We start from the raw sequence: 11,363 nt of genomic DNA, 5'->3' as shown, positions 1-11,363 counted from the left end.
ATTGCACAGTGAGGAACACACAAGTTGGCAAGAAAGATCTGGGAATTCTAATGGACCCCATTCCTAGGCCTGTGGCTGGAAGTCCATGAGATGGTGGCTGGGTGCAGAGGGCTTTCAGCCTCTCCAGATTACACTGCACAAGGGCAGTGGCCAGGAAGAGGAGGAGTGGCTCATTAAGGCCAGAAAGGAGGCTGTGTGTGCCCTGGAGCAGAGCAGACTCCAGGGCTCGCTGTTGCTGCTTGCAGCCTCTTCACAGGGCCAGGAAGCAGGCCAGGCCATGCTGCTCCTAGGGCAGGATCCAGAGCCAGGAGAGAAAGTTACTACAGAGAAAATAGAAAGTGAGGACTCCTGGGAGCCCCATACTTAGCAGAAGCAGCAGAAAGAAGCAGCAAATTCCCCATTCCCAGAAGAAGAATGTGCCCTGAGGCCCAGAGCCACAAGCCAGTCCTGTGTCCATCTGTTTTTCTGTTCTTCCAGGCGTGCCGATGCTCTCCGTCCAGCCCAAAGGGAAACAGAAGGGCTGTGCAGGCTGTAACCGCAAAATCAAGGACCGCTACCTGCTGAAGGCACTGGACAAGTACTGGCACGAAGACTGCCTCAAGTGTGCCTGCTGTGACTGCCGCCTGGGCGAGGTGGGCTCCACCCTCTACACCAAGGCCAACCTCATCCTGTGCCGTCGTGACTATCTGAGGTGGGCCCCTTCGCAGAGCCTCCCCAGCCCCGAACTGCTTGGAGAGTACCCCCATCTTTCCAGATCCAGCGTGACTTTGCCTCAGCTCTAGCCACAGCACCCCTGTGCACAGCCCATTCTTCACTGCCTCACCCCTGCCCTGCATCTCCCAGATGCCCCAGGAGCCACCTGAGGGTTGGCCCATGTCTTTAACTCCTTGGACTTGGGGCCAGCTTGGTCCAGGCAGGCATTTGTAGCAACTTCCCAAGGACACCAGCCTGGCTCCAGCCCTTGCCAGGTGTTTCTGACACACCTCTTCTTGGAATCTGGGAGGGGACACCTCAGAGGGGTTTTGAGGAGCAGGTGGGGAAGCTCAGGCTTGCCTGGGACTTTCTTTCTGATGGAGTCTCCTGCCCATCTCTCTTCCAGTGCCCAACTCCCTCCCTTTCCAGGTGGTGCTTGGGATTAGGTATCCCATCTGCCTTGGAGCCTGGCAGGTAGCCTTGCACACCCTAGGACAAGCTAATGCTGGAGCTTAAAGACCTGGGTTTGAACCAGCTCTGAACCTTTGGCTTCTAGCTTTCTGGGGTAGGGAGGTCAGTTTATTTCCCTGTGAAGTGGTGAAAAGAATCCTGCTTCCTTGCCTTGCATTCCTCAGAGCTCTAAAACCCCCTCCCCACAACCTGGATCTCATCCCCTGGGGCTGTGTCCCCCAATTAACTCTCCCTCAGGCCATTTATGACATCAGCAAGGCTGGAAGGAGGCCACAAAGCAGGGACCTTGGCTGAGACCCAGCACCTGCATTTGGCTCTGTCACAGACTGCTGGATGGTGGCCGGGCCTTGTAGGGAAGGAAGGCCCATCGCATTAATTAACAGGTTGAGACAAGGGCTATGGGGCTCCTCTACTAAAATCAGGGCAAGTTGGAACAGGGTGGGGTTGTCGGTGGAAGCTCCCCTACTTCCCTGAAGAGGCTGAGATTTACCTGTCTGTACTTTTTCTTCTAACTCCTGCCTTTTGCGGGAGTTTAAAAAGATGATGCAATGAAACAGGATTTGTGGCTTAGTGCTCTTGGCTGGGGCTGGAGTGAAGAGGCTGAGGCCAGGAGGAGGGGTAAAGGATGCTCCTGGGAATCACCCCTTGGGGACCTAGAAAGGGCCTTCAAGTCTGGAGGTTTAGGATACCCACCTGGGCAGCTGAACCTACCATGCCAGGGAGAGGTGGAAGACCATCCAAAGGACTTTTAGAGGGAGGACCAACGAGCTTGATGTGCTTGTCAGGAGAACCAAAAAGCCTGTGTCATTCTTGGCACTGACAGCTCCCAGGGGCTGAAAGATCTTTTTCCTGCACTCTGGAATGACACAGAATGACTTTGGGGGCCAGTAGACCAGTGGGCCAGGATAGGGGTGTGACTTTCTTGAGCTGTTCAGCCAAAAGTATGGCTGTCCTGAGCCTGCCCCTTTGCAGCAACCACTCCTTGGGTTGGTAGCAGGAAGGCCCCTGTTGGCAGGCAAATGCTGTGACACAGCCTTTGTCTGCCTTTATCTGAGCCACCAGGCATCTCAGGCTGATGAATAATGGAACCAAGCTCGTCTGCAGGCGCCTGAGCTTGAGCTGGACAAATCAGGGATTATTGGGGCCTCCTGCCTGCCTTTCAGCCCCCTTGCCTCACTTGGGGCTTGTCCTGCCTCTATGCAGAAGAGAAGCAAGGAGGAGCTTGGTTGGCTCAGACCATTGGAGCATCCAGCCATGGATTGGTCTTCCTGGGGAGGAGTGAAGTTTCTCTCCCTAGAGCTCTACAGCCAGCAGCTGAGGAGAGGTGCCACCCTCAAGGAGGCCATTGTGCTACATGCCCTTGGAACATATTCTGGCATCAGTTCTGTTCTAGATGCATCTTCAGAAAGAATCATCTGGTCCAGTATTCCGGGTTTACAGAAGTATAAACTGAGGTTCAGAGAAGGAAAGGGAGACTTGGGCAAGTAACACAATTCACTGCAGGAAAAGGATTTAATCAAGCACTATAATTTTAAAGGTGGGGAGGCTGCACCATACAGTGGTATAGAGAACCTCCCTCCCCCTAGATCCAGGCCATGTGACCTTGGCAAGTTGTTTACTTCTGTAGGACTCATTCTTCTTTTTCCTTTTTTTCCCGCTTTCTTTTTTTCTTTCTTCTTTTCCCCTCCTCCTCCTCCTCCTCCTCCTCCTCCTCTTCCTCCTCCTCCTCCTTTTTTCTTCTTCTTCTCCTTCTCCTTCTCCTTCTTCTTCTCAGGAATTAAACCTAGGGGCACTTAACCACTGAGCCACATCCCCAGCCTTTTTTATTTTTTATTTCGAGACAAGGTTGCTTGGGACCTCACTAAGTTGCTGAGGCTGGCTTTGAACTTGTGATCCAACTGCCTCAGCCTCCCCAGCTGCTGAGATTATAAGCATGTGCCACTGGCTCATTTTTCTTATCTTGGAAATGGAGGTTAATACAAATATCCACCTTGCAGGGCTACTGTCAGGATCAAATGAGGTCATCTTTATGAGCTCTTAGAGTGGTACCTGACCCATGGAAACCCCATCAGGTGTTTGCCAAATGAGTTGTGACTAAGAGTTTATAACAACCCTGTGAGGAGTGTATTTTGGTCTTTGTTTAACAGTTGTGGTAAACAAGGCTCAGAAAAGCTCAGGAGGATTCAGTGACTTGCCTAAGGACATACAACCCTTGATGGGCAGACTGCCTCTTAAATTCAGGCTTGTGTGAGTCTGGAGCCTTTTTCCAGAGCCCATTCTAATGGTCTCCTGCTGGCTCAAGGTGCTTGATGGACCCTAGTGGGAACCTGGGAGGGGTTTTGGGGAGCAGTATCAGCCAATCCCTATCCCCCTCCACAGTCTCGCTAGGAGTAGGCTGCCAATTTTTTGGCAAGATCTAGATGATGACATTAGTTCATTTACCCCTTTCCCAGGCAAGCTGTGCCCCCTAGACTGGGAGTGGCTCTGGTAGAGGCAGTTTCCCTATCCCCCAGCTCCTGGGCAAGCTTCTGAGTCCTCTGTGCTCTTTCTCTGGCAGGCTGTTTGGCACAACAGGAAACTGTGCTGCTTGCAGCAAGTTGATCCCAGCCTTCGAAATGGTGATGCGAGCCCGGGACAATGTGTATCACCTGGACTGCTTCGCCTGCCAGCTCTGCAACCAGAGGTGAGTGCTGGACCTGTAGCTGACCCAACATACTCCCCAGACCCCAGCCTGAGACATGCTGGGTGGGCCAGGAGTGCTGTGGAGGTGGGCATGCAAATGTGGGTTGTGCGCATGTTGTGTGGCTGAGTATGCATGTTGTCAGGAACACGCATGTGCGTGAGTTTTATGTATGCCTAAGCTTTGACGTGAAATGTGCATACCCCAATAGTGGGTGTGCACATGTGGCATATTTCTGTATGAATATAATGATGAGGTATGCATGAGTTTACTGTATATGCATAGTATGCATGTCTATGTCTATGTACAGTGGGTATATATGCATGGAATTAACATTCATATGTACATATGTGTACATGTGTGTGTTTTTAAACGTCCATGTGCAAGGGGTGTGTGTGTACTGTGTATACATAGATGAGTATGCCTGTGAATGTGTTTCAAATGTTCATATATAGGGGTATGTGTACACAGTATCCTTATATGTAAATGCATGCTTGTGAGTTTATGTACAGTCTAGACCTGCAAGGAGTAGCCACTTATTCCTGATCCCACTCCTGTGAATCTGATTCCAGTTGCTTTTGAGATTTTTTTGGGCCCTACTCAGTGCCCCATCCCTTGGGAAGCCCTGGGTACTTAAGGAGCCAGAGCCCTTCACCCCTGACAGGGGCCTAGTACCAGAAAGCAGGCCCTCTTCTCAGGAGCCCCCAGGTCAGGTAGGAATTCACAAGTATTCCCAGAGGGTGAGGGCCATAGGGACCTTTAGGGAACTCTGGTCTGGCTGGAGGCTCTGGCCAGACCCACCACTAGGAGGAGTTGGTGAAGTTATATCGCCACCTGGTGGTTTGACTGGGATCTGCTGGGACTGGGCCAGTGACCCTGGGGCTCAATGAAGTCCTCAGCCACCCTGGGGACATCTTTGAATGAAAGGCTGGGATCCCCCAATATTTGTAAAGGACTAGAGATTCATAGCATGGCCTCCCTTGGGTAGGAGAAGAAATGATATAATAGGATATCCTAGAAGGATTTTCCAGGTAGCCTACAGATTTTATTTGAGGAAACATGCCTTGGCTAAGTCATCCTCCTAAGAAGGGGAGGGGAAACAGAGAGATAGAAAAACCAACTATTTTATCTGTACCTCCCTTTTCTATCTCCATCTCTCACCACCTCTCCTCTTTTTCTTTCTTTGGGCTCTCTTTCTCTCCCTTTCTTGGGATAAGTTACTTCTGTACCTCTCCACTCCCTATGCCCCCACACGTGGGAGACCTGATGGTAGGAGACCTGTGGTCCCTCCTTGACTTGTCTGTCTGTCCTGCATCCCACACTGTAGATCCTGGCTAAGGGTAATTAACTAGGCCATCTGTGGGACTTTTCCCCTATAGAAAGTTCAAGGAGCAAACATATCCCAGGACCCCACCTCCCACACGTCCTGCCTTCTGGGCCAGGCTGGGTCCTGTCACTCACCAGGATCCCTCCCATGGCTTCTCTCTCTTTCGCTTGGATTTTCTAGATTTTGCGTGGGAGACAAATTCTTCCTGAAGAACAACATGATCTTGTGTCAGATGGACTATGAGGAGGGGCAGCTCAATGGCACCTTTGAATCCCAGGTTCAGTAACGCCCGGCGCCTGGCCTCCAGGCCCATCTGTCTGTCTGCCATCCGCCTGGCAGGCCGGCCGGCAAGCCACTCTGCCAGCAAGGGCTGGCAGCCACTGACCTGCCGACATAGAACTTCTCCATCCTCAATGGGAGGGCGGCACTTCCTCCACTGCTGCCGCCTGTCTGTGTGTGACCCCTTCTGGGGCTGGGGCTGGGCCTGTACAGTCTGTCTTCTGTATATAAATGGGAACATTTATTTTATGAGAAATGTAATGCGATTTTATTACTGGCGTGGATTAAACTTATGAATGTTTCCGGGGATGTTACTCTGCGTTGTTCACATGACTGACACAAACCTGGAGTCCCCTCCCCCTGGGTAGAGTATAGAGTGGACAGCCAGCATGTGCTATTGCCAAGCAGGTAGGGGGGTGGCCTTAGGTGGAAGAAACTGGAAGGAATAACTCAGAGTCTCCTATCCCCAGCCACAGGCAAGAATTGGGGTGTTCCCCTTTGCTGAGAATATATATACCCTGGCTCTAAGCAGGCCTCTAAGAAGAAGGGCAAGATGATCCTGTGTTCCTGAGACCCCCACTGAGACCCCAGAAAGAGCACAGATGGAGACCTAGCTCTGATTTGCTCCACAGTAGGACCTTAAATCCTGAGCCTCCTATCATGGAAGTACCTTCCTACAGCCCTTCTTCCCTTTCAGGATGACAGACGGTGTTTGTTGTCTTGGGCCTGACCTGGGGTCTTAATTTCTGCTCCTCGGTGAGTGAGACCAATTCTTTTTCCTTCCAACTTGGCGCATGCTGGCTGGAGACAAGTCAGTCAGTCAGCAAACCTTAATCTACTTTGTCTCAACCCTATGCTGAGTGGGCTGGCAGAGCAAATCAGACACAGGTTGAATCATAGATGGGACACAGCCCCTGCCCTCTGAGGAGCTTGCTGTGGGACTAGAAAGCAAAGCCAGAGATGGAGAAAACCAGGAAAACAAAGCACATCACGGTGAGGACAGAACACTGTAAAGACCTGGGCAGGCCAGTTCTTTCCAGCAGGCACCACCACTTGCATGACGCCAGAGAGTCAGAGACAGATGAGCCAATGGACACACGGTCAGACAGACACACAGGTGCCGGCAAGGCAGGAAGACAGTCAAGCCAGCAGGCACTCAGCCCAGGCCAGAAGACAGCCAGACCTGCAGCAAAATGGCAGACACCAGGGTGTTTTCCACCTTCCTGGCTGAGCCAGGCTCACCTTAAGCAGCAGGGACACCACCACAGGGCCAGGCACAGAACTTAGCACTGAGAAGCTATCATATCACTAAGAAGTATTAAAAAGAGAAATTCTAGTTCCTGGACAGTGAAAACTGTAGAATGGGCTCCCCACCCACCATTAGGCAGCTTGCTTTCTTTTTTCCCAGGGGTCATTTTCAGCCTGACCACTGACAGAAGCTAAGGGTTGATATAGCCAGACTGTGGCCTGAAGCTATGCCTGCTCCTGGGCAGGGAACTGGTTGGGCTGGGCTACACCCTCGAAGCACCCTGCCCCAGGCCTGCTCTTCCACTTTGAAGTGGGAGGATAGTTTGGCTGACACGGGTGCTTGGAAAGTTATCATTTTGAGGCCCAGTCCGTGGGAAGGGATGGCTAGGGCCAGGGATCTTGGGGTAAAAGTTCTTAACTTTGGGGGCATCTGTCTTCTATAAAGGAGCTGCACCCATGTATATGCAAGAGAAGAGAGGCAAAGAGCCAGTCAGTCTGGCCACAGTGGGTGTTTTTGTGTGATGTGGGTTTGATGTGGCTGTGGGACTAGGAAATTATCATATACAATGATAATTATCATATGCAATGTAAATTTTTGAATGAGTTTGAGTGCATAGAGACATGAAGGACTGGAGTTCATAATGAGGTATTTTCTTGCTCTATTTGGAAGAACAAATTATTTCCCTGGATTATAGTAAAGCGCTCAGTGCCAGACCCTTCCTGGACCCGTAGGTCTAGGATGATCATGCCCACCCCAAGACCCTAACTTTTAACTTAAGAGTTTGCTGCAGATAAAGTTGTAACACAAGTTAATTACATGGTTATGGAGAGATAACGGAGCCACTCGAATGCAGTTTCTGGGCAATTACAATTGTTTCCAACAGAGTTACCATATTGCAGCCATGAAATAACATGTCATTTTGTAGTAATTATGTAATTAACTTGTCTCACCACTCCAGGTTGCACAACAATTAATTCACTCACAATGAGATAGACTCAAACACAGGCAGGCAGGGTTTGAAAGCCCCCAGGAACAGAGCTGGTCTTCTGAGAAGACCCTAGCCCCACACTGCCCACGCCAGACCCCATCGGGGGCTTTCACTGCTCAACATGATGACATGGAACATGCCAAGCCCAGCATCCTGGACCCAATTATTGCTGTTTCACCACCCTCATACAGGAAACGGGGATGATCTGCTTCCCAGGCCAGCCACATGGCCCAGATCTACAACGTGAAGTATTGCACTTACATGATGAGCTGGGGTCACCATCCTGGACTTTGTGAAGTCTTGCCTGGGAAACCCCTCACCAGAAAGTCCTAGATCAGTCCAAAGATGCTTTGAAGAAAAAGCCACATAAGCATTGATTGCATCAATAGATCTGAAACCAGTAGGAAGGCAGAGGGTTGGGGGAGAGCAGAGGCCACACTTTCTAGGTATTAGGTTCAACAAAAGCAGAACTGGAACAGCTACTGGAGTCTGGAAATTAAGCACCAGGGGAGGATTCACAACCTCTAAGAGTGACCTGGGCAAAGCCTGATCCTCACCCCTAGACCCTGCTAGGAGAACCTTGGTTAAGTTTAGAGCATGAATTATTCTGGACTGGTTCTCCTTGGGATAGCATCCCACCATGAATGATTACGGGGAAGAGCTGAATGGGAAGATCAAAAGCTGTAGCAACTGGAGCCTGGGGCACATGGGTGGTGGGGATGTGGACAGGCATTGCATTACAGCTGTACACAAATCCCCTCTTCTCACCAACAGCCTGTGGGACCCCATCTCCCCTCCCTAACCTCCTTGGTGGCCTGGTATCAGCAATACCATAACAGGGCACCTGAGCCCCATGGAATATGGTATCTGCTGTGTCCTCAGTCTTTGGTCTAAAGCTGGACCACATAGTCCATGTTTGGAAAGAAGTTCAATTCCATTTTTTAAAAAAAATTAGCTCTTAATGGTTACACATAGTAGTTGGGTTCTTCCTGACAAACTCAGACATGCATAGAAATCAGTTTCAGTTCAGGATCCTACCTTTTCCTCCCTTTTCTCCCTCCCAACCTCCCTCCCCTCCCCTTCTTCTTCCTCTACTAGGCTTCCTTTCATTCATTTGTTAATTTGTATTTGATTGGTTCTTTCTGTAATCTTACCCTTCCCTCCCCCTTTCCTTTATTTTACTCTAGCCTCTACTATGAGAGAAGACATTCCACCTTTGAGTTTCAGGTATCAATTCCAATTTTGACACTACTTTAGAGCCCATCATGAAACCTCACATGGATCCTATCTTCTCCTGGGCCTGGTCCCAGAAATCTTGCCCTACATCATGCGACAAGTAGACAAAACCCACGTGACATTCCTGCCTGGGAGATCTCATCTCTATAAACACAATTGCTCTCTCCCTTACAGCTGTCAGAGACCACTCACAGACAAGCTAACCAAATCTGGCCCTGAGTAATCCTCAACAACACCCAATGGTACCAAGTGAAATAGGCTTGGGAAAGATGTATTGTAGCTGCAACTCTTTTGAATCGCCTTTGGAAAAAATGCCAGTGAGAAAATGATGTCATTCTGTGAGTCAATATTTAGCTTTTACCTCTAAAACTAGAATTACCTGGAAATGAATTTTAAAAGATAAGCTGATATGAAGATGGGTTCATCTTGGCTTATCATGAGAACTCCTTCTTCCTGGTATCTCTTTTGTCACCCAGCAACAACCAGCCTGTTCCACCAGGGGGTCTGTTCCCAACTTAGCAGCATCTCTTTGATGCTACCACTGTGGTAACCTTCCCTAAAACACAAGTATCTTCAACACTGAAAAACTCTTCCATCTTTTTTTCCACTGAAAAATTCTTTTACATCAAACTTATTTCCTCCATGTAAAAAGTTTTGCCACCTGTATCCTCTTCTTAGAGATGGGACATCACTTGATGGGGCTCCTTGTATCTAAGTTAGACCCTTATGACCCTCCCTGCAGGGATTCTGAGGCAGACCTAGGAAGGCAGAAGACAGCTGCTGCTCAAAGCAGTCTTCAGTGATGTCAGAAGGGGTGAGGAGGAGGAGGGGTTGGATCATGCCTTGATAGGCTCAGAGAGGTGGGAACTCTCAACTCAGGAGAAAGAAATTGACTTTTAAAGCTCACTTCCAATGCGGTAGGCAGGGATGGAATTGCATTCAAATTGTTTGGACTCTTCCAAGAGGTTTTTATTCTGGACACCATCATTCTCTTTCATGAGAATTGGTAGAAACCCTCTATTGCTGTGGTGTTCTCTATAAGTGCCTTCTTTTCTCCCGACTCCAGGCTACACACCTAGCTGAGGCTTCCAGTAGCTACTGTTCAGACCCTGATTTTTTTTTTCATGTGTTCTGGACTCCAGAAGGTCCAATAAGAACCTTGAGGCTGAGGCTTAATTCAGAACTCCTCCCCTATCAGAACAAAACATCCAAGCTGAGAGAGGCAAGGGTGGTCCTGCCAGCTCTCAATGTCCTGTGTCCCTCTAGGCATTGCAAATTCCTGCTTTTATAGCAAATTGTCTTTTCCCCTAGAAAACTAGTCATGCAAAGTCTGCAGAAAAACCTGCTTTCTGGATACATTTTCTGTGGAGGGCAGAGAAGAAGCAATCATCAAGGCCACATTGGAGTCATTCAGCTTGGGGACCTAGTCTCCTGGCCCAGGGCTCTGCCTCCTGCATCCTGTGACTTGCCCGAGACAAACATTCAGGTCCCCAACTGTTTCACTGACTCTGGGTTTTGCAGAGCTTATGGCCTTTGAAAGGAAAGTTTGGGCCCTTTTGGGGTTTAGGAACTTTTTGGCTACCTGTGACACTTGGGTTGGGGTTTGCACTAGAAGATCATCATATGGACAGTGCTCAGAGTCATAACTGATTCATGGTGAGCCCTATGAATGTAGCTGCTGCTGGGACCATTCCCATGATGCAAGCAACCCTAGACCTGCTGATCTGATCCTGGCCCCACTTCCCGCAGGAGGACTGACTCACCACAGCAGCCTCTGCAGAGAGACGCTGGACCCCAGAGCCATGGGGAAATCCAGCCCTGACTAGCATTTGAATAAAACTGAGGCTCAAATTGCTGTACTAGTAAGTAACAGAATCTGGATTTGAACTTAAAAATTTTCATCAGGTAACTCCCAAGTGAAACTGCCTCCTGGAGGCAGCCCCAGACAACAGAAGGATCTGCGAGTCCAGAAGTAGATTTTACTCCTAATGAAGCTATCAGAAGGAAACCCCTATTTTCTTCTACAACCCACATGCCACTGAGAGCTTGGTCCTTGGGTGGGGAGGATCCTGGGACATTTCTGTTCCTCATCGCATGTCCTGAGCATATCACCAAGCCTGGTCTGTGCTGGGTAGGAGAAGCAGTGCAGGCAGCGTGCCCAGTCTCTGGGCTGGAGGTTTATCTGTGAGGTGGGGCCCAATGCAGTAGCACCATTCATTCAATCGGAACCAGTCCATCAGTCAGTCAACAGGGGAGTCAAGTGCCTGCCACATGGCAGCCATGGTGCTGGGTGCTGAGAAATTAGAACATCAGTGAGCAAGGCAGACAGGACCCTGGGTGGTTTATAGTCTAGTGGGAGAGAGACAATAAACAAATAAATAGATAATAACAAGGTAAAGATTGCTGCAGGCAGGGAATGGCTGGAGGGAAGCCTTTTTAG

The 11,363-nt window shown here is 49.6% G+C and overlaps 1 protein-coding gene across 1 annotated transcript; it reads left to right on the top strand.

The window, feature by feature from the left end:
* The first annotated feature begins 482 nt into the window (after positions 1 to 482).
* Positions 483 to 5,457, top strand: Lmo1 (LIM domain only 1). The gene is made up of 3 exons (XM_076844192.1): positions 483 to 691; positions 3,722 to 3,847; positions 5,352 to 5,457. Exons 1-3 carry the CDS (start codon positions 486 to 488, stop codon positions 5,455 to 5,457), a joined length of 438 nt encoding a protein of 145 aa, XP_076700307.1. The 5' UTR covers positions 483 to 485.
* Positions 5,458 to 11,363: the final 5,906 nt, after the last annotated feature.

The sequence above is a fragment of the Callospermophilus lateralis genome, chromosome 2 (genome assembly GCF_048772815.1).
Source record: "Callospermophilus lateralis isolate mCalLat2 chromosome 2, mCalLat2.hap1, whole genome shotgun sequence".
Taxonomy (NCBI): Eukaryota; Metazoa; Chordata; class Mammalia; order Rodentia; family Sciuridae; genus Callospermophilus; species Callospermophilus lateralis.
Note: the sequence above shows the minus strand (reverse complement) of the source record. Positions and strands in the feature narration are given on the sequence as shown.

Bases quoted from the DNA above. Each gene is read 5' to 3' on its own strand.
- Lmo1 (XM_076844192.1), top strand. From the start codon at position 486: ATGCTCTCCGTCCAGCCCAAAGGGAAACAGAAGGGCTGTGCAGGCTGT. The intron at 692-3,721 runs GTGGGCCCCTTC...TTTCTCTGGCAG, and splicing joins TGCCGTCGTGACTATCTGAG to GCTGTTTGGCACAACAGGAA. The intron at 3,848-5,351 runs GTGAGTGCTGGA...TGGATTTTCTAG, and splicing joins TGCCAGCTCTGCAACCAGAG to ATTTTGCGTGGGAGACAAAT.